The sequence below is a fragment of the Eublepharis macularius genome, chromosome 2 (assembly GCF_028583425.1).
Source record: "Eublepharis macularius isolate TG4126 chromosome 2, MPM_Emac_v1.0, whole genome shotgun sequence".
Taxonomy (NCBI): domain Eukaryota; kingdom Metazoa; phylum Chordata; class Lepidosauria; order Squamata; family Eublepharidae; genus Eublepharis; species Eublepharis macularius.
Genome location: NC_072791.1, coordinates 40,754,020 through 40,777,083, shown reverse-complemented (window position 1 = coordinate 40,777,083; position 23,064 = coordinate 40,754,020). Strand labels below are relative to the sequence as shown.

The window sequence follows — 23,064 nt, the reverse complement described above, 5'->3', positions numbered from 1 at the left end:
TCCTTAACTTTCCAATCTACCACCCCACTTCCTCATGTATGTGTGTAAGGTGCTGTCAAGTTGCAGCCAACTTATGGCGCCCCCATAGGGTTTCAAGACAAAATACAAACAGAAGTGATTGGCCATTGCCTGCCTTTACGTAGTGACCCTGGTCATCCTCTGTAGTCTCCCATCCAAATACTAATCAGGGCCGACCCTGCTTAGCTTCCAAGATCTGATGAGACTGGGCTAGCCTGGGCCATCCAGGTCATCCTTACAAAATACAAAAGATAGTAAGAAGAGAACTGCCAGATCAGACCAAGGGTCCATGATGTCCAGAGTATTGTTTCCAACAGTGGTCAGGTAGAACCAGTGTTCCTAACATCTTACCAGAGTAGCAAGGCTAATCAGTGGACCTAGATCAAGGCTGCAACTTCTTTGGGACTGACGAGCTTCAGCAATGGACTGGACTGGAAAACAGGGCTGTCTGCCCCCACCTTTGGTAAGTTTTGTTGTGGAAAAGGCTGGAGGGACGCCTCTCAGACCAATGATTCCAGTGCAGAAGTTTAAGCTTCCAGCATGACAGGGAAAAGCATTGCATGCACAAGGGATACACTAAATGAAGAGTCTTTTAGCAGAGTCACTGAAGGAGACCAGTCCCACTATTTCCATATTATTACATTTTTCTTTCTTAAAGGAACAAAAGGATTAGGATGGGAACAATTGTCATAAACAAATAGTAAGAAATAATTGGGATTTTTCATTATGGCCTAACCTGAATATTTAGCCCATATTTGTTCAATCATATACTCTGGAGTGGGGCTTTAAGTTCAAAACTTAAGATGGAAACTTAAAGCCGATAATGAAGCTGTCAAGGCTTCCCTATGATGTGTTGCATTGTCAACAATCTTAAGACATCCATGTTTGATTAACCAGTAGTAGATTGAACTATTAAATAAAGTAATCTCACTTGCTGAATGCTCAGTAAATGCCTAGTAAATGTATTATATGGGATTTTACTTTATGTTCATAAAGATACATATTATGAATTAAGCAAAAGACAGAGAGAGATAATAAATTGGAATGCAGAATCCAGCAATGTGACAAAACATTAAACCGATTCAGAAATGAGAGTTACTCATGAGACAAGAGTTTATTCATTTACTTCATGCTTTGCTACCCAACAGGGACCCAACGTGGTTTACATTGTTCCCCTCTCCTCCATTTTACCGTTACGACAAGCCAGTGAGGTTGGTTAGGCTAATAGTGTATGACTGTTCAAGGGTTGCCCTGCAAGCTTACATGGCAGACTGGGGATTCAAACCCAGGTCTCCCAGATCATAGTCGGGCATTCTGACCGGTATACTGCAATGGCATGAATTTAATGAGGAAGAATTCAGAAAAGGTTTAATACAATGCAGATATTAAGTATCTGCAAGAATTTTGTAAACTCAAGGAGCACTTCAATCTACCAAGACATCATTTCGCTGACCTGTACATCACCATGCTTAAAACAAAATGTCAAGGGGAGATTCCAGTGAGAAGCTGCTGAATTAGAAGACATCAATAAATTTCATTACCTTAACCAGGGATTAATCAGAGCCAACATTCTTCTTGGCCACTACAGGTGTTAAAGTGTTTACTATAATTCTGTAGCATATCATCAATTACAGCTGCTGCGCATGGTTACTGTGCTTTTGTATACTTTGCAGCTTTGCATAGAAGTGTCACAAATGGCAATTCTTTTGTGGCATCTTAACTCCACTTCACAACTGATTTATTTCCCTCTGCTGACTGAGAATCCATTGCCTGCATCTGATGAAGTGGGCTCCAGCCCATGCTTTAATAAATCTGTGGATTCTTAAGGTGCCACATAATGCCTTTTTATTCAGTATTTAGAATACAATGCAATGTGAGAGGGCTTAACGATTGCAGACAGTAGGTTGGAGATAGACTACATTGGCAGTTTCTACTGATTCCTCCTTCCTGTTGCAGACCCCCCTCATACAGTTCCTTGGGGTCCCCTATTCCCTAGCAGCAGCATCTTGTGGAGTTCAGTGGGCTACAGAGTTAACAAAAATATAAAAAATAAGAAATCAAATTTTGGACAAAAGTATGGGATGAATACTTGTGTGAGTCCCATTTAAGTTAAATGTCTTTCTGAATCAGACTGAGTTCATGGACAAGATTTCAGGTGCTAATATAAGAAGTGTCACAAACTTGACATCGGCCCATGTAAGAGGAAGGGAGGGAGGATGTCCTGACCCTTAGCAACAACTTTCTGGGGCAAAACAGAACACAAAACAAATCAAAATTATTCTGTCAAATTGTTCTGTTCCTGCCCTAGATTCCTCCCTTTGTTTCTATATTGTACACTACAGTCCTTTCTTTGGAGGTGATAAGGAAATATTGCATTATAATATTACATGGCCGCTCAAATACTTTGGATAGTTCAACAGTTCTGTTAAGAAAGGAATTTATGATATTCTCGAGAGCAGGACCTCATCTTCATACCCTTAAAAACTTTCCCATATGTAGACAACAGAAATAAATTGTTGAATGGGAAATACATTTCTCTGGAGATATGTACTTACTGGAATAAATATATGAACAGATGTCCAACTGTAGCATCTCCTGTCTGGTAAAAATCCTTCAGTCTTTTAAATTAATCTGAGTGGCTTCTTCCTTGTGGGAACAACATGAGTTGTTCATATATAAACATTTGGTAATGAGTACGTCTTGTAAGAAAAAAATTGCAGCAAAGGTATCACGGCTTTTTCAAAAGTTCCAGCTGAAATATATTACGTAAAATTAAGGTCTGTGAATGTGATCAAAACTTTGACTCCCCAAGAAAAGTTAATGGTGATGGCTTGTTTTTCAAAGGCCGAATCTAAAGATCTAGGCCGTGATCCAGTCTGAAGCACACGTCATTTGCATTGCCCAGAAGGGAAGGGTTAAATGAGTTAATCCCCAAATGGCTTATTGCACTGTCAGCATAGATACCGGGAGGAGAGAATAGCAGGCCAGAACAGGCACCACCAATTAAAATTAAAAGCCTGGGTAAAAAGAAATGTTTTGGCCTGGTTGCATGATGAGCCTCAAAGAGGGAGGACATTCTAGAGATGAGGTGCCATCACTGAAAAAGCTCTGACTCTGGTTGTCACTCACCTAGGGTTGCCAGCCTTCAGGTGGTGGCTAGTGATCTCTTGAAATTACAAACCATCTCTAGATGACAGAGATTAGTTCCCCTGGAGAAAATGGCTGCTTTGGAGGTTGGATTCTATAGTATTATATCTCGCTGAAGCCCTTCCCTTCCTAACCTTCTTTCAGGCTCGACCCCCCCACCCCAAACCTCCAGGGATTTCCGAACTTAGAGCAGGCAACACCCCTACCTCACACCTGCAAGTTGGGAAGCGGGCAAAGAAATCTTAACAGAGGAGCTGGACAGAATGGGAAGAAGCGATCCTTCAGGTATCCTAGTCCCAAGCTATTTAAGGGGTCTGTCCAGAAATGAAGAGGCAGCCTGTGCAGATCTTTCCCTGTATCCGGCCCCTGACAATAGCCTGATCCCTGCATTTTGGACCAATGGAAATTTCCAGGCTGTTTTCAAAGGCAGCCCCACATAATGCATTTCACTGTAATTTAACCTTAATGTGATCAGAGCATGGATCATTGTAGCCAGATGATACTTTTAAAGGAACTGCCGTAAACAGTGTATCACCTGAAGCTGATAAAAGGTGCGATGTGCCACCAAGGAGACCTGAGCTTCCAACTACTGCAGCTCCAAGCTACAAACAAGCTTCTTCAGGACGAATATATCCTCCTCCAGAACAGGCTGACTTCTCAGTCCTTGAGTAACTTGATCATTGAAATATCTGGATGTTACTGATTTGGAGCAACTGTCAAAAGAACAATAATACTTGGAAGGCTATTCTGGAAGTAACTCCGTTAACTTTTGGTGACACAGTATCTCTGATACACTGACAACGTTATTGAATTGAAAATGATAATTATTTTACATTGGAGAAGTTGGGATTAGTAAGAAGCGGCGAAAATACTCTGGAATCAGATACAGTACCACTTTTCGCCAGTCATGTGTGAAAAATTATTATTGTTGCTGTAGAACAGTACCAACTGACTGAGAGAATATGAAGATATATTAGTGGCTGTATACCACCAGACATATGAAATGAAATGTGCTTATTAATTACTGGAAAACATACTGTAAACAGCTGTTGTAAGACAGACATATTTTTGTGATGTAATATCCATTATATGTGTGCTCGTTAACTATCGGAATATATATTATAAACACTGGTGCTGAAAAGACATTTTTAGAAATTAGTATCTGTCATATATGATATATATGCTTATATTTTTCTCCTCTTTTACAGGAAAATAAAAATTATTACAACAAAATATAAAGAAGTGATTGCACTTACTGAATGTACTTAGGCCAGCTTCCAGAATAGTTTAAAATGGACACGACCTAGAACAATGTCATACTGCTGAAGTTTGGTTAATGCAGCAAATCTTATAGCTAGCCAAATGGTTTCAGAGCTGTATTGTCGAAGGCTTTCAGGGCCGGAGAACGATGGTTTTTGTGGGTTTTCTGGGCTGTATAGCCGTGGTCTTGGCATTGTAGTTCCTGACGTTTCGCCAGCAGCTGTGGCTGGCATCAGAGGTGTAGCACCAAAAGACAGGGATCTCTCAGTGTCACAGACCACGGCAATACAGCCTGGAAAAACCACAACAACCATCATCCTCCGGCCGTGAAAGCCTTCGACAAAACTTAGGAATGTTTCCTGCGATCAGCCACAGAAATTCTAGCAGGATCTGGAAAGGGACTGATGTTAGGGTCGAAGTCTGGCAGAAACAGACCTCTAGATGACTCTAATTTTGAGAGGAGGCCTCTACTGAGGAGGAGTGAAGAGACCAGTAAAAGGAGGATGAAAAATGTATGCTATGGCAGGAATCAGATTCCTCAGAAATCTAAGGCATGGGGGAGTACATCCATAAAAGACCAAAAAAGTAAAGTGAGCTTAAAGTGGACCCAAGAACAGATGCAGGAATAAGTGATTGAAAGGCCTGGTGAACTTGCAGCTATATAAAGAATTCCTGCCAGAAGAATTTGGTACATGGATCAAGTCAACCTTAATTTTGTCCTGCAAAGAGGCTGTGTACATCAGCCATATGCACGTTGAGTAAAAAAAATAAATTCTATCTTAGAAAATAGCCTTTTTTATTGAGGGTTAAACCACTAGGAATTTTAAAACAAACATTTGTTGGCATCAGAATCTAAGAAAGAAAAGAATTAAAAGCCAAAATAACTGAACTTTCAGTCTAGACTCCAGATGTGTTTGGATGGGATAAAAACATATTTTCACAATATTAAAAGTATGCCTCCCTTTTCAAGTGCAATTCACCCCACTTCACATTCATGATCATATAAACTCCCCTGGGGTAAATATAGTAGTTTATTTAAACAGGGGGAAAAGTTCAACCGTAGAAAAGAAGGAAACAATAGTAATACTACCTATTGTCAGTCCTCAATAGATTATCAACTAGCATTCAACAGACTATTACTTCACGGACCTCTGTCTGGACTTTGCAGCGTTTGTTTTAAGAAATCACACTGACATGTATCCTTCCTTTGTATCTTCCAAGTTAAGTAAGGATAGGGAATCTTCTTCCAATTTAAAGGCTCTTCTATAGATGGGTCATTTAAGTTGCACGGAGGCTCCTTAGCCTGGAAGAAGGCTTCAAACTTTGTTTAGTGAAGAGGCATAAAACATGCTAGGGTCTGTTAGCGCAAACCAGTGTTTGCTATAGTCAGTGTTTATATGATTGAATAGTTCTATGTAGCCCCGTAAGATATGACTCATCTGAATCCCAGGTTTTTCATTCAGGCAAGGCTTAAGGAAAGTTTCTACATCACAGGGCCCTAGAGAAGGAAAGATTATTTAAGTCACAAGAGGCTGTGTTTGGATGAGATGCAAAACAAGCAATGATAAACGTTTTCTTGCCTTTCATGAGCATTTCCTCCATGAATTTCCCTAAAAATCATAAGACTTTGTTTGCAGTTTACCATTGTTGTAGCCTAACAATATTTTATTAGGTAATGTTAAAGAATAAGAAAAAAGATTAGATGACTAAATTCAGAAGGTAAAGTAAAAGGATATATTAGTCTCCATGTATAGATAAAACAAGCATACATACTGAAGTGCCATGACTTGTTGAAAGTTCTCACATCAAGTTACTGCAGATCAAGAAGTTAACAGTAACCTAAATTAGGACTTGCTCCGATTCCCATCCTAAACTGTGTCCTTACTAACTCCTCGAATATGGTCAGCATCTAATAAAATGTATGCCTTTGTATTTTAGTACTATGTACTTAACCCTGCAAATGTAATGCATATCATAGCACAGGGGAAAATATCTAAACTTTTTAAAGGTAATTTTAGAATGAATGTGCTTAAAAGCATGATTGTAGGACGGTTTCTTAAAATACTGCACTAGACACAACATATAAATGGCCTTCTGCATAGCTCAGTGGCATCTTCCGACTCCTGAATATGCACATCTGAAGAAAAACAACCATTCTGTATACAAAGAGCACAATATTCTTAAAGAAAGTTGGAAGGCCTGAACACAGAGCCTCCCTTTAAAAAAACTGTAAGATATGCATGCCATACCCCCAAAAATTCCTTTCCTGCCAGAGGCTACTGTATGCAGGTCTGTAGATTTTAGAACTCTTGTTAGACTGAGAAATGAAGAATGGCAGCTACAATTATAGCTCCTCACAGTGAAGATTTGTACTAAGGTTTCTCTCTCTCTTTGGAGAAAAGCCAATTTTTCTGTAATTAAAGTTTTTCACCTAGCTTTAGTCCTCAGCAATTTGTAAAACATACTCACATTATCATTGCAATATCAAAGAGCAGTGTTTTATTTGTACCTTGGAAAGCAGACAGAGCAAGATCATAAAGGTAGGCAGTTCAACAAGAATGATGACTACTCAAGCGGGCTAATTTGAAACTTACTTCCTGACCTCTAAACATTGGAAAATGGGGCTTTCTGGAGGCAAAAATCACCACCCTAATCCTCTACTGGTCTCCCACTCCAATTTCAACAATATCCTTCTAGAATTTTGTCAAGCCCAATTCAGAAAGACACCATGGTTGACTTCAGAAATCATGAACAAGCAACAATTTCTTTGTGACATGAAGAACACTGAAATCCTTGGGCTGGTTTGCAAAGAGGCAAGGATTTTATTCAGATCTTCATGATGTGAAATGTAGAAGGGTTTGGGTGCAAATCAACTCTATTTCAACTTTCAAAAGCTGTACTGAGAAATTGGTGGCAATAGTAGTAGCAGCTTATAGACAGGCAAACAAATGGAAACATACGCCCTTTTTGAATAATAGAATCCAACATGCAGTGCCACATTCTCATATTTAAGTTAGGGGTGCTGAAAAGTTTGCAGCAAACATACAACTTACAACAGCCATGATCACCCACAAGCTGATCCTTCAGTCTCTTGATTTCAGAGAGCCATGAGACTCAGTGCACGGTACAGCTTTGTGCAGTTGAAAAGAGCAAGCGTCCAGTAGCACCTATAAGACTAACAAAACTTGTGGTAGGGTATGAGTTTTCATGAGTCACAGCTCACTTCTTCAGATACCAACTGTGTGAGTCGTGAAAGCTCATACCCTACCACAAATTTTGTTAGTCGTATAGGTGCTACTGGACTCTTGCTCTTTGCTACAGACAGACTAACACGGCTATCCATCTTGAGCTTTGTGCAGTGAAAGATGAAACAGATTCTTCTCCAGGGCCATGGAAGGTTGGGAAAGATTATTAAATGATACAGCAGAGAAGGAACCTATGACCCCCATAAGGCTATGCAAAAAAAGTATGTGCAAAATAACATTGACAGCAGAAGCTTTGATGAGCACTGAACAATAAGCCTTTAAAAATCATACTGTATATAAATAACTGACTAGTTTGCTCATGCTTGGCTGACTGTGGAATGGCACACAGTGATAATAGGTCTGTGAAGGAGAACTGGGACCTCCCATCAGGCTGTGGGGGAATATGCATACATGGAATCTGCTGGCTGCACTGTACTAGGGGAGCTGGTGAGTGTTCAAGCATCTCTTATTTTAGTCTGTCAAGATACAGAATTATCAAGCCAGAATGGATTTTCTGTGATCTTGCATTCACATCTATGATGTGAATGAATGAATGAATGAATTCTATATATACACTTCTGATCTCTGACGACATGGCCTAAGAGGGAGCTATGCAGGAGACAAGACTCCTCTTGAAGACAGCACATGGCCACTCCTTTTGACAGCAAGTATGTGGCCACAAACCATGTGCAGAGGTGCACTTGAAGGATTCTCCAGTACATTCTATTGTTTCAGTACATTCTATTGTTTCTATTGTTTAATTTTCAGTACCTCTAAGTGTTGAATTAAATGTTTTCAAAAGTATCGACAAGACTGGAGTACTGGATTGCACTGTTAGATGGTTTCGCTTCTCTGGTTTTTTTTTAACTAGAAGGGTTGAAGATGAGGAGGAGGGTAGGCTAGAGTACATCTTATTGGTATATAATTATTTGCAATTTTCTTTATGATTTTATTTTACTGTCAACATGTCAAATTTGTCTTTCTTCATGCATTGTGTTTTGTTTATGTTTCTTTTCTTTGCTTATAATTTATTCTGTGCCTAGTAAATCATTTCAGTGAAATTCATGAGTATGTATTCTTTACTGGTCAGTGGTCACCCTCTGGGACAAATTAGGATCCAAATATTCAGTGTGACTTACTCAAACACAAAGGAGTGAATCTTTGGACAAGTGCCAATGTTACCAGAATGGGTCTCCTTGTGAGTTGAGGAATTAGCAAACAAGGAGAAAGCTGTGAGAGGCAGTAATAAATGAGATCCTTGACCAATTTTTACCAGGTCCCCTCCCTGAGAAAACTGATGAGATGGGTGTTTTCCAAAACAAAGAGTATTTTTTATTTAAATGGGAAACTCAAACACACAGCAAGAGGCAAAATATAAAAATCACAGGCATACAAGAGTCCTAGGAAAGGCAGTAAGAAGACGGGGAATAGTTGTAGGATTTAGGTAATAGTTACCTATCAGAGGAGTAGAGAGGTCTGCGGAGGAAGAAAGACTCAGATGACCAGCATGCCTTGCTGGAGACAGAGGGATTCTGAGAGTACGGCACTTGGATCCAAGTGAGTATGCACACTTTGGCTGCAGCAAAGCTAGAGTAATTATAGGGCAAAATGGGCCTGAGGTTGGAGAGTGACTTCAGCCCTTGAAACAGACCTAAGTAGTTGTCTCCTGCGATGGACAAAAGACTTGAGTAACCTTGATTGACCTGCCAGGGTGGGAGAAAGGAGTTAGCTTGCCTGCTCCCAGTGCCTGACAAAGAAACTGTAAATTTAATTAAGTGCCTTCTGATCTGGCTGATGAATTTAGTGTTTTGATTAAATGTTGCCAGGAAGAACTGAAACTTATCAGAGTTGATTGATGGCTCTAGATTGAGGGATAGGGTTTTAGCTGGGGTTGTGATCAATGGGAAGAGATTGGAATGTCCAAGGGGAGTTGTCTCAAGAGCTACACATTCCAAGGCTTGGGTGGGTCGGAGTCAATGGCATCTAATCACCTGGCATTCCATTCGCATGGCATGTGCAGTCTCCCAGACGGGAGACAGCAACATTTTGCCCTGTTCGGCAGTTTGCTTACTGTGGATTAGTTAAGGCCTTATGATTTCCTTCAATCATAAGCAGATATTAAAATGGTGGAGAGCTAGGCAGACTGCTCACACCAATGGCCAGTGCTTTTCCTCCATTCCTTGCAGAAATACTTGTGAAGTGCTGTGTTTATACAAATCACTGCCACTGTATCTACCAGTGTTTGTATAACTATATCCTTTCCCTCATGTTTTTCCGGCAAGATGATCTCAAGCACTCACAACCCACATAAAGAGAAAGCATTTTCCATCTGAACTGGCCCCTTTTAGTAGACACTCGAATATCGAAATTACATGCATCATGTAGAATACACCTAGCTTTTCATAATTATGAAAACCAAATACTTAAAAGCAATGAAACAACAAGGTTTTTATTCAGTTTATGAAATCTCATAATTCACTAAGACGTTAGAGGGAGTTTTTACATTAACTAGTTAAGGTGGGAAATAGAGAATATTTATCATTTCTTTTTTGATGTTTCTAGATTCCTAAGCCTCTCAAGTCTTTGTCCTTGCCCCAGGTGCCAACATATAGTTACATCAGCAAAATACCAATGAACACAATGGGAGATGAAAAAAAACACAACTGCCCCTCACTGCTTCCCTGCCATGCTTACACAATCACAGCACAGTGTAAGACACAAAACTAATCACACATTTTGATTGCATGGAGAATATAAGTTCTCAAGAGGAAGGAATGTTTAAGAGAAAGAATGAATGCACAAGTGGAAACATAAATTGAGTTCGTGTAGTTCTGTCTGTGCAAGATATTGTGCAACACTCAGCACTTTCCTCCCTGTCATCGTCAATAAATCTAATTCTTAATGTGGCAAAGTCTGTGGATATTTAAATCTGGAGACTGAAGCCATGAATTGATGAGACAGATTTCCTACAAGCCTGAAGCTTCCTACAAGCCAGACTTCCTACAAGCAAGACAGACTTCCTACAAGCCTTGGTTTGCAGGAAAATTTGAAATCTTAAAAACAAACAAAACACATGTGGGTGGGGTTAAAATCCCAATGTAATAGAAGTAGCACCCATACCTTTAAGAAATAAATGCCCTCAGTGATCATTGCTAGGCAACCATGCATAGTAATGACAGCCTTCAGTTCTTGGCATCAGTCAAAACTTGCTACCGCAAAACTTGCGTGACTAACCCAGGCCAGGCTTAACAACAGATGCCCGAAGCAAGCCATTGTGGTATAATGTGTGAGGGGGGTATAATGGTTAGTGTTTCAGACTACGATCTAGGAGATGGAGGCTTGAATCCTCACTCTACTGTGGAAGCTTAATGGGTGACTTTAGGCCAGTCACACCTACTTCAGACTGTTGTTGTGAAGATAAAATGGAAGAGAAAAGAACGATGTAACCCGCTTTGGGTCCCCATTGGGGAGAAAGGTGGGTTATCAATTAGGTAAATAATAAAAATATCTGCAGATGAGGGGCAGATAAAATGTATGTGGGTTGGTGGTTGAGAAGCAGATAAGACAACAGGAAAATGTTGAGGATATGGGGGCTGCAAGGAGAAGAAAACAGTGTGGGACTTGGACACAGTGGGAAGTAAGGTGATCCCCACAAGTCCCCACTGTGCAACTGGGTCCAGCATGGCCGGTCCCATAAATATTGACCCACCTGGGTGGCCGGGCTGGCACCATGCACCTGGGTGGAACTTCTTCCAGAGAAAGAGGGAGGGAAGGAATGAAAGCTGATGGCGGGGTGGGTGGGTGGGAGGGAGATAAATGTAGGTTGGCTGGTGGGGGGAAAGGAGAAAAGGAAGCAGGAAAAGGGAAGCAAAGTGAGAGAAAAGTAAGATGCCCTCTGCAAGTCTTTGTGAGTTCCCCACTTGTATATTATAATGCCCAGAAACTGGTTGCACAAGATCTTGGGCAAGCGGAAATGCATGTGGAGATACAGTAATTCTGATTAGGGCAAGCAGATACTACAGTCCTTTACTTGTGTTTCTGCTTGCACAAGAACTCTAGTGCAAGAGGAAACTTTGTGCTGTATCCAACTCAAAATTTATCTGAACCATATTAAAACTCACAATGCCCCCCTCCCCCCACCCCTGGGCCAATATTACTCTGATACATAGTGAATATTTGTTTTTTCCTGCTCCCAGTAATACTTGAGAAGTTAAGAATACTAAAATATAATAATAACTGCACTTATATTCCATTCTTCCAGACAGACAGGGCTGGTGTGCCCATTGAGGCCAGGTAGGTGGTTGCCTCAGGGCGCGGGGCGCTGGAGGGGGCGCTGGGGGTGGGAGTGCACGCCATGGAGCTGCAGCCTCCCAGCCCTCCCGTCCCACACTGCCGCCGCTGCCAACACATGACCCCAGCCAGGCGCAGCAGCCGCAGGCAGGTGTCTGGGGCAGCGCAGGGCAACTGAGCGGGAGAGCTGTGAGGCCACCCGCACGCTGTCCCAGCCACCTGCCACAGCAATTGGGCCGGCTTGTGTGCACGCTGTGATGACATCACACGTGACGTCATCACGCAGGCTGTGCATGCGTGCGCCTGGCTGAAAATCCTGGCGCCGCTCCTGCTGACAGATTAGTGCCCCACTCAGAACAGTGAACAAGGTCAGTGTTATATCACTCCATTACAGCTGAGGAGCTGGGGCTGAGAGGAGTGGCTTATCCAAGGCCACCTGCTGAGTTCATGGCAGTAGTGGGATTTGAACCAGTAGAGTGCTGACTTGCAACCCAGCCACTTAACCACTATGCTAACAGCACACGGAGCTAGGGAACTAGCTGACAATTCTATTCACATGATTTTTTTAAAAAATCCAAGTGCAGTGCAACATCATCAACCAATATTTGTGCACATATGCACGCTCCTATTCATCCATTCTGTTATTTTGAAGCAATACCCTCAAATTTACTCTCTGAGTAGAAAGGCACAACGAGTTACATTACATTTGTTGATATACTTGCATCTGCGTGAACTCCATCCTGGAAAGAAAAAGGTACACTGGGACTGTAAAACTCCAAAAATCAGCAGCTAAGCCTTCAGTTTATTTGCTTCATTTTTTATTTTTCATCTTGCCCCTCCCTGCCATTTTATAACTAGCCCAATGACTTCAGCTTCCCTATGGCAATGTTATTTAATTTCTGGTAAAATCCAAACTTAAGCACACTTGTTGTTTTCAAGTATAAACAAATTTAAAGCATTGCCTAATTTATACTTCCAGTTGACCTTTAAAATATGGTTGACTTTACCAGCACATTTCCATATTAAGTGACCTCATGTTGATATACTGTGCTTTTTACATGATTTTTCGGTTTATCGTAGCCAATTGGCAAACAAGCTCTTAGAACTTGGTTTACAATTTGGAAAATTATTTTCAAATATGCCAGGCCTATTTTCTTTTATGTTTGAGACTTTATTAAAAAAAAATGCGTGTAAGAACTGCAATTGATTTGGAAATAAAGTAACAAAAAACTTACTGTTTCTAATGCCGCTATGCGCTCCTGCAAAGAAAGAAGACATTATGAGAAAGCATGAAGAGGTAGGTCCAATACATTTTATATATCCATAAAAACAAGCTTGTGTAATACTTTGTATAGACTATCACTACAAAAAGATGGCCAGAATTGCCATTAATACATTATACTTGATGATGTGGCTATGTTTTCTCCAACTGAAATACAAATACTGTGTCCTCTTTTAAGCTACCCAGGTTGTCTTCAGCAACACTTATGCATACACATGTTTTAAACCACATGTAATTCTGCCCTAGTAGCACCTAGTGGACAGTTCACTAATTTTACATTCTGACTCAGTTTTTATCTAACAATTATGGTTAGTTCTAACTGTAGTCTGCTGCCTTAAACCTGTTTTAGATCTCAAATGTCTAGGGAGACCCTGGTTTAGATTGTCAAGCTGAGTCAGATCAAGATGGATAGCTATGTTACTCCTGAAGACCCGTTTATCATTTTGAGAGTTGTGAGACTAGGGGAAAGAAGAAACTGCATGGTTTGCTTAGTGGCTGACAAACTATGGGGTTGCATCCTGACTATCCCAGTAACGGAAAGTTCTGGACCACTGATGGAAGTGTCTTCCATCAGCAGAAAGTTTACATGGGATTCAACCTATGGTTCACAAATTTCCTTCAAACCAAGGCTTCACAACCTAGCTTGGAGCCAATCCTTCACCATAATTGTTGCAACCTAGGCAGGGAAAACAATGGACAATTATCTAGCAAGTATGCATAGGCCCACAGAGCGTCTATCATCATAAATGACTGAACAGGTGGATTTATGAAGTATGCACTCCGAAGGCATCAATGCCTTTACTTCAAAAAGGGGTGCATATTTGTGCTATGCAATAACATTGATATAATTATTTTTTAAAAACACAACAAATATTACTAAAATACATGACTGTTTTACAATGAAAATATCAAACATATCAAACAACAGGTATTTGATGCTTGCTATGAATTTGCTACCCACTGAAATCTCCACCCCCTCCAGAATATCAGAATAGGCAGTTCTTGCACACTGTGTAAATCAAAACAACTCTTCATTCGTTTCAGCTTTGCTGCCATTAAGTTGAATTCACTACCTTCTATGAAGAAAGGTAACATTTCCAGTCTATTTACCATGTAGCATTCACTTTTTTAATACCTTTACACTGTCTTCTATTCCAGCAGTACTCTCTAATAGATGTGAGTATGAACTGAAATATGAACTGAAGTTCGTTACAAACCGGGCCGGTTTGTGGTTCATGAACCAGCGGTTTGTCACTGCAGACAGCCTGGCTACGGGAGGTGGGGTGTTGGGCTCTCTGCAGACCTCCTGCTGACCCAGAAGTAACATTTTCACGGACTGAATGAACTGGTTTGTGAACCAGGGCAAGTTTGTGGTTCATGAAACACGACAAACCATGAATCGCATGGTTTCCCAGTTCGTGCCCATCTCTACTCTCTAATTTAAAGCATCATGCCTGTATCAATCTCCAAACTGATATTTTGAAGAAGGAATAAGTGTGAGGGTTCTGTATTGTGAGGTTTGGGGATTCATACAGAATATCCCCCACTGATTCATTATGTTTTAATCTATGAAAGTAATATCCTGGTTTGGTGAGAGGGAGAGACGATTAGTTAAGATTGAAGAAAAAACACTTCTTCCAGGTGTACTTAATTGCATCTTTTCCGGATTCTTTAAGTTGTGAAAGGGGCAGAACTTCTAAAAATTATAGTACCCCAGAATGAGGGATGGGATAATCTTAGGCGTGAGGGATGAACAATACAGGGAATGAGAAGTTCCCACCACCATTCCTGTCCCCCACTGGATTGCACTGCTCATGTTCAGAACTAGAAGAGCAGCTTTCTATTACATAACTTCTAATCTCAACAGGTAAAGTAACTTTAACCATGCTCAGCACCCTTAAGGTTGGAGTCTAAATTAGCAGTAAGCTACTCATTTATCTCTAGGGCACAGGAGTGGGGGGAAGACTTCCCAAATGATTATTCCTCACAGGCTTCCAACTTATAAGGTTTATTTTGGTTTTTTATGCGTAGTTTTTCATCATATCTTACAAACTATAACCTTCATCAGAAGGAGAAAGACTTGCAAAAGGAAAACGTTATCTGTGGAAAAAGAAAAAGAACCCTCTTCTGCCTTGTTAAAGCTGAGGAATTAACTGGTTCTTATCAGCTGACAAGTGTGATTATTTAACATGGGAATGGAATGAAAGTTTTCACAATAAACTTCAACAGTTCCTTGATAAGCCAAAACTGTTCATTAAAGATTTTAAAAGATAAAATAGAATCTCTGCATCTAATATTAGCGGCCCTAAGTCTACTGTGCCTTCACCCTTTCCGTCCACGAATGCATCATCCTGATGTGTTGGAGTTAACAGCGCTTCAGATTGCTAAGTGAACAGGTGGCCAATTTACAGGCTTCTCTTGGGTCATGGATGCCCTTCCTACTGTACAAGTAACCATGGGATGTGTCAAGTGGGTTGGCGTTTGTTTATATGCCACTCAATATGCTATAGTAATTTAGCCATTGAATCACATGTCTATTTTAGAATGGTATTAGGTTTTCAAGTTCAAGACAGAGGGGAAACATTTACTTTTTCCAACTATAAATGGATGCATATTTTTAAATAGGCTTCATTTATAACCAAGAACCTCCTATTGGGAAGCAAGGATATGGAGCAACAAGAGGTACAATTATGGAAGGGAAGTATTTGTAGCTCAAGGTGTGGCTCAGCATATGCTTGACATTTAAAAAGGTCCCAAGTTCAATTTCGAGCACCTGCAGTTAAATCGAGCTCAGCTAGCAGGTGCTGGGAAAGACCTTTTTCAGTCTAAGTACTCGGAAAGTCAATGCCAGCAAAAGCAGTGAATACTGAAGCAGATGAATCAATTCCTCTGATTAAGGCAGCTTACGAATTGCCAGATGCACAGATAGACTGTTACCTACAGCTGGAAAATATCTTTCTGTCTCATACAAACAGTTTAAAAACATCAGACAAGTGGGGTCAAAGGGCTTTCCTACTATATAAAAGGCAAGCCGTATTGGCGATGATTCTTTTTTATCCTCGCACAGGCACACTGCCGACGATTCTGGCCTCGAAGCCGCTATGAAGCACCTGCTTGCTTCCAGGAAGGAGCCTGCTGAATTGACAGCCTAAGTATTCCTTCCTGCGACTCCCCTCAGTGCCCTCCCACTCTGGCCTCCAGGCCACTACAAAGCGCCCACTCGCTGCTGCGAGGGGGCCCACTGAATCAGTTTTCTAGAGCCCGCTGTATTTTTTTCACACAACAGGCATTGTTTCTAGTGTAATATAAAAGATGCCTACAGATCCTAACAACAACACAAGAACAAAATCCAAAGGGTTTAGGCCCTGACAGTCTGCTGCAACAAGAAGTCTCCCGACAGCCGAAAGAATAAAACATTGGTTGTTTGACATCTGTTAGTTGTTATGGTTCCACTAAACCCTTTGTTGTTCTTGTGGTACCCTTTGGGGATTTCTTTTCATCTTGTGTACACATAGGATCTACTGCAGCCTTGTTGTTTTCTCCTACATTTCATGGTCTTTCAGTTAATTACTCAGATTATCATTTGCACCTGCGTGTGCAGGCGCATACTCCCACAAAAAAGCCAATACCTTCATGCTTATGGCAAAATGGGCAGCAGACCTCAAAAGCTTATGGTGTAATAAATGTTAGTTTTCAAGATGCCACAAGACTCTTTGTTGTTAAGGACGATTAAACAAGCTAGCCTTCTGGGAACATATCTTCCAAGTGGAAATGCAAAAGCTACATAGCAAGGAAAGCATTTCAGAACAATAACAACAATAACATTTCAGAACAATAACAACTGTATGTTGCACTTGAAACTAATGCTTATTCTAGAAAACCAGACTACAGGTGAGAACATATGAATGCTCTTCACTCTCAATAAAGTGCTCTTGCAAGTGAAAAATTAACATGCCAGAAACAAAATATGGCTAGAACCCTTTTCTATTTAATATGTTTGTTTTCCAAAAAGCAGAAGGTTCTTGACAGGGAGGATCAGTCAAACATGTAGTTTCCACCTGTGGTCTGAGCAATCAGGAAAGCACTGTGCTACATGATATTAGTGTGTATTTCACCCCTGTGGTAATGAAACTACATAATATGAAGACAGCCCAAAAGTCTGGTTTGTGAAATAAAATTATCAGGCACCAGGAAGGAATGCCCATTTGTTTATACAGTGTATTCCACAAAGTTTAAATGTGAACCAACAACCGGTCCAAAGGACAAAAGTGGACTGGAACCAGAGTTCAGACAGAACCAGATAGGGCCATAAAATGATCGAAGGTGGGCTTTGAAAATGTTTTCTGTCAAAGCCATGAAAAATGGCAAAGCCTCTTCAGAATGCACTCTGAGGTCAGGTTAAACGATCAGGTCACAAGTACTTTCAAAGATTAACCACACTGAATTATTTTATAGGGATTTATTCAGTTGTAATTAGCTTAATTTTATCCAGTCCATAAAGTAGTGCATACGGTCATCAAAGAACAAAGGATACTAGGACTGAGCCTTCTCTATATCCAAGTAATGCACAGAAAATTCCAAGGTAAAGGTTAATTACTTCAAATGTCTAATATAGTAGCTGTATGGACAGAGCAAAGTCAGAAGGAGGGCATGTATTTTCTCCATATCAAGAAGGCTTTTTCTGAATACTATGTTACTGAGGTACAGGTACCTCCAAATAAATTACACCTATCAAGTACCTTCCCACTAAATGACACATGTTCCCCCACAACAAGGTTAGAGGCAAAAATCTGCACTGCTATATTCATAGCCATTTCACCATACATGATGCTATTGATCGATTAAAACATGATCATTCCATCCAGATGTGATGTTATTTAGTTGTGACAGATGGTATGACTGCTGATTTTGCCAGCAACTGTAAGTGTAATTTTATTTGATGGTTTTCATTATATTTGAGAGCTGCCAATTAGGTTTCAGAATGTTTGGCCGTGTCTGATTGTTGTGATGCAATTACTGGGCGTTGTAAGGGCCCATTGGGTGAGCAATAAACTTGAACTTAACTTGACAATACACAGAGATGCAAGAGCTTCTTTGTACAAGCATAGCAGGACCTCTGAACTGGGCAGGAAGCACTGGTTAGCTGACTGGACAGGTTTCAAAAATAGGCCAGTGCCAATCTAAGCAGAGTTACACCCTTCTAAGTTCATTAACTTCAATGGCTTTAGAAGGGTCTAACTCAGTTCAGAATTACACTATGAGATACTTTCTGCTTCCACTTGAGCGGCTGCATGCTCTATCAGAGAGAGAGCAGTAGTTTCATTTGATGATACAAGACAAGGACACCAGGGTTTTATTTTCTCATGCCGAAGCTGATCTTAGGATAAAAAAAGTATCACCTTATAAGAATCAGGAGTTCATGCCTAGTATGTTTTCTTTTTTGAGAGATGTGGTATGGATGTCAAAATTTGTTCCTCCTTTGTGGGCTGAAAGAGTACTTTTCAGTGTTTTATTCGCAGTGGGTAGCTTGTCTCACCAAGACTTGTAGAAAAACTCTGGACATCCAGTCCATGTAAGCAAAGACTGTATAAAGCAGCTATCTAGGGTAAGACAGATAATCAAGCTCCTATTCACTACTCCAAGAGGTGAGAAGATCTTTCTAAATATCTAGCTCAACCACAGAATGGAACATGACCTTCTCAGAGGAAGACAGGTCCCTCTTCAACCCAATTTAAACATTAGGCTGGCAAGCTAAAAAGTTTGCCTGTACGACTTTGCTCAGGGTCTTATTTGAAATGTGCAGCAACCTGGGCAAAGTAGCCATGTGGCCTTAGAGCTATGGCTCCTGGCACACAAACTAATCATGCATATAGTACGGTTTGACTAAGACACTGGACTCATGCAAGATTACATAAGGAAGCTGCTGGGCTCACCAGCCACATGTTTAAATCAGGGCCCTAGAGACTATCATTCAGGAAAAAGCTCAGCTGGTTGTACTTGAACATAAGCAACTAGCCAATAAAAGAATGGCCAACTCTTCTTTGACAATATTAGATAACATTCTCATATGAGCTCAATTCTCACACTTAGGAACAAAAGGCATACCATTATTCATAAGGCACTGGGCTGCTACCCACATGTCAAAAATTCTTATATTAGAGTGACTTCTGCACAGATATTTGAATGAACACCACAAATAGATCAAGACAGAGGCTTATTGCATCACATGTCAAGTATTAGTCCAGCCAGTTGGGGCTTCCCAGACTGTACATGAAGGCAACAGGAGATGACTTCAATGTAGGATCCACACAAATTCTTATAAATTCTTAAATTTCTTATCTTATACTTCTGCATAGTGTGGGCCAGCACAAAGTGTAACCTATTAAAACTGAATTCAGCTGCTATGTAGGTGACCAGTCCATGACTTCTGCATTCAAAGCAGGCACTAGATACAGGAAGCTTATTGAGCACCTGGTGGACTACCAGACATGGACTGCATTTAACTTGCAGGATATACATGCAGAAATTCTCCTAACCAAACTGAAAAGACTTATGGGCAAGCATTGGAAGTGTCTGATAACTGAAGGAAGCAAAATGCTGCCCACATTTCCTGGACTGGAAGAAAGATGAAGACAGCAAGAAACTACTTTGCTCTTTAATACGGTATCTTTTCATGCAAGAATGCCAGTGAATTGAAGGCGCAGTTCTAGAATTTCCAATTACTGCATAATGAAACCTAATAATAATGGATGTTTTTTATCAACTGAAAAAAAATAGAACCAATTAGCAGATTAGAAAGGCTAGAATGTCAGTTGCCACCAGTGTTGTGCTCTATTTGTGAATGTGTTTAATCTTGAATGGACTTCTAAGTACTGGATCAAACAAAGTAGTACATCCATTTCTTAAATTTGACGTGCAACATAATCTAAGAAATGCAGATGGGAAGGAAATGGATTAATTTCCATCAATAGTATGGTCGATCACAGGCAGTCTCAATTAAAATACTATACTTTCACAAACAGGCTGCCTTAGAAGTACTGCATATGCCACTGAGAGACAGGACTATATCTTCAGATTTCAGGTCAGGGATTACATGTCTCCACTCTCCCACACTCCTTCTCGAGACAGCATAAAAATCTTCTAAATAAATAAACCTCCAATATGTAGAAAACTAGCACACACTCGTAAGGAACAGAGCAACACTAGAATTCTAATTCTAATTCTTTAAAAGCAGAAGAGGCTTTTTAAATATATAGAAGACAGGGTAACCAGGTCCCCTTATACTCCCAGTGGGAGGCACTCACCTTTACCATGTCCCTCACATGTGCTCCCATGGCTGCATGATGACGTCACTTCCGGTGACAGCAGTTCTGGGTGATGTCATCACCCAGATGACATTGCACAGGCACAGGTGTGCACGTGCGCTTTGCAGTGGGCTGATTTGGCCCATTTGGGGCCCAAATCAGCCCACTACAAAGTGTGGAAGTGCTCTTGGGGTGGCGTGATGATGTCACTGACAGAAAGTGATGTTGTTGTGCTGCCTCAGGAGCGTCTCCAGGTGGTCTGTTCCCCCCACTGGCAAGGACTGGAGTGGCAGGGAGTGGAGGGTGAAAGCAGGGGATCCCCTGCTACCACTGGGGGACTGGTAACCCAAGTAGCAAATGGTAACCCGTTTGCATTATTTTAGAAAAGGTTTACCCCAGTTTTTCTCTGCTAGTCTAACTACTTGCAAGGACAGGCCCCCACTGCAGGGTTCTGAACTGAACCACAAGATTAATCTGAGTATGTAGCTCAGTTCCTAGATCTTTTCGCACTTTGAATTGAGAAATCAATATTACCTTCCCTATTCTCACCCCAAGAGTGGAACACTTCATGAAATGGTGTGGGAGGCAAGAAAGCGACAGTCCTTCTATTATTTGCAATGTGAAGTGGACTGTTACATCACATTGCTTCATAAAACGGCAGTCATGCTGGGGTAAAGGAAACCCCTTACCAACAGCTGCTGTGAGTTGCAACTCCATCTTTCCCAAAAAAACTGCCGGACCTGCTGTGGGAAGGAATGAAACTAGCTATTTTAGGGCGGGTTTTAGTCTATTTTGAGGAAAGGGTTAGTATTTTTTTCATTTTTTTCTGTCACTGAAAAAAATCTCTAAAATTGTAAATATTAATATAAGCCACCCAACGCCTTAAAAATACAGAGTATATACAAAGAAATGTCTAAGATCTATATATCTATGACAGAACAACAGCAGACATCTCAATCCTTTAGTGTCTCATGGCATACTAGGATCTGGGAGACCCAGGTTCAAATCCTCACTATGCCATGGAAGCTTGCCAGTGACCTTGGGCCAGTCAGTCTCTCAGCTTAACCTACCTCACAAGGACTGTTGTGAGGATAAAACAGAGAATGGTGTAAGTAGCTTGGGTCCCCCGATGGGAAGAAAAACAGGGTATAAATGAAGCAAGCAAATATATAAATAAATATACTATGAATAGGACTTGATTCTGAATTACAAAAGAATCTCTCAACTCTACCTGAGTCTGAAGTTCAGGCTATCCAAACTTGGTAGACTTTCAATAACTGTTGGACTAAGTAAAGCAGAGACATGTTATCTTGGGGATTCTCAGTACTGTGGCCCTCTGCAGATGCTACATTCACACAAACTGGGAGCCTGCCAACCTAACGGACAACAGACATTTATTTATTCCTGCCTTAGTTACAGTGTTTCCTTCTGTGTGCCCCCCATAGCAGTCTCCTTCTGTGTGCCCCCTATAGCAAACAGAGGAGACATCGCAAGGGCACTTGCACAATGCATCTGCAGTCACAGACCATGGAGGAAAAGTGAGTCAAGGCAGCTGGCATTTGATGAAAACGGGGGCTGGCTGGCTGCTCATTGTTTAAAAACCTTCAAACATCTTTGTCAGGTTCCTCTGCCTCTAAACCAGAGGCAGTGGCTAGAAGGCAGTGTCCATGTGTTGTACTGAACAGCAGGGCTTTAGGGGAGACAGAGCTGGCCTGACCTTCCTGGCTGTGATCACAGAGTAAGAAAAACTAAAGGGCAAATCCTTTCCACACAAAATGTAAGCAGAGGGAGGTGTGGGGGATCAAGGAGGGAGCTTCAGCTCCCTCTGGCGGTCTCTTTCTCCACCAGTTCAGAAAACGTCAATAGAGAGCATTTGAGGGGAAAAGTGTCACTTTTTAAAACAAAACCTTTTTAAAAAAATTTTAAAACGTCCAGCACAAAAGAATAAATCCAGATTGCTTTGCTTTTCAAAACACACCAAGGGCTGCATTATACAACATGTTCATATGCTGCATGTCAATATAAACATTATCCACTAGACATAACACAATCATTCTTTCTTCTCCAAAGCTGGCATAACACTGAACTTTCTGGAACAAATGTTATCGGCACAAATGTCCCACCATTTTCTCTGTAGACTAGAACATTTGATATATAATATTTCGGAACATGGCACAAGGCTGTTCTTTCAGGACAGACAGGATTAGATCCAATCACCCGTTCACAGAAGGCACGTGGACTCTTCTTCACACATTCCTCCGTTTTCCTGCAGCCCCTTCCAGCTCTCACACGGAGGAACAGTTGTGCAGGAGTGAGGAGGGACAGGAGCATGAAATCACGCCCTTGCCTCAGTGGAGATGCACTTGCAGAACAGGGAGAAGGAAGGATTTCATCCCTTTGGCCCTCCTCTCTCCAGCCTCCTTACCTCTCCCTGCGTCCTGGGACCCTGGGAATGACCACTGCAGGGGTCAGAAGGAATGGGGAGCCAAGAGAGGGAACTCTGAAATCCTTGCAGGGA

The 23,064-nt window shown here is 41.1% G+C and overlaps 1 protein-coding gene across 1 annotated transcript in view; it reads right to left on the bottom strand.

Moving 5' to 3' along the window:
• CEP128 (centrosomal protein 128) overlaps window positions 1-23,064 on the bottom strand; it is a 228,169-nt gene that overhangs the window by 27,715 nt on the left and 177,390 nt on the right. Inside the window, exons 20-21 of the mRNA XM_054970762.1 lie at window positions 13,196-13,219; window positions 12,665-12,700 (exon numbers count right to left, since the gene is read on the bottom strand). Of these exons, the coding sequence (XP_054826737.1) occupies window positions 12,665-12,700; window positions 13,196-13,219 (60 nt within the window). The remainder of the gene's footprint in view (window positions 1-12,664; window positions 12,701-13,195; window positions 13,220-23,064) is intronic.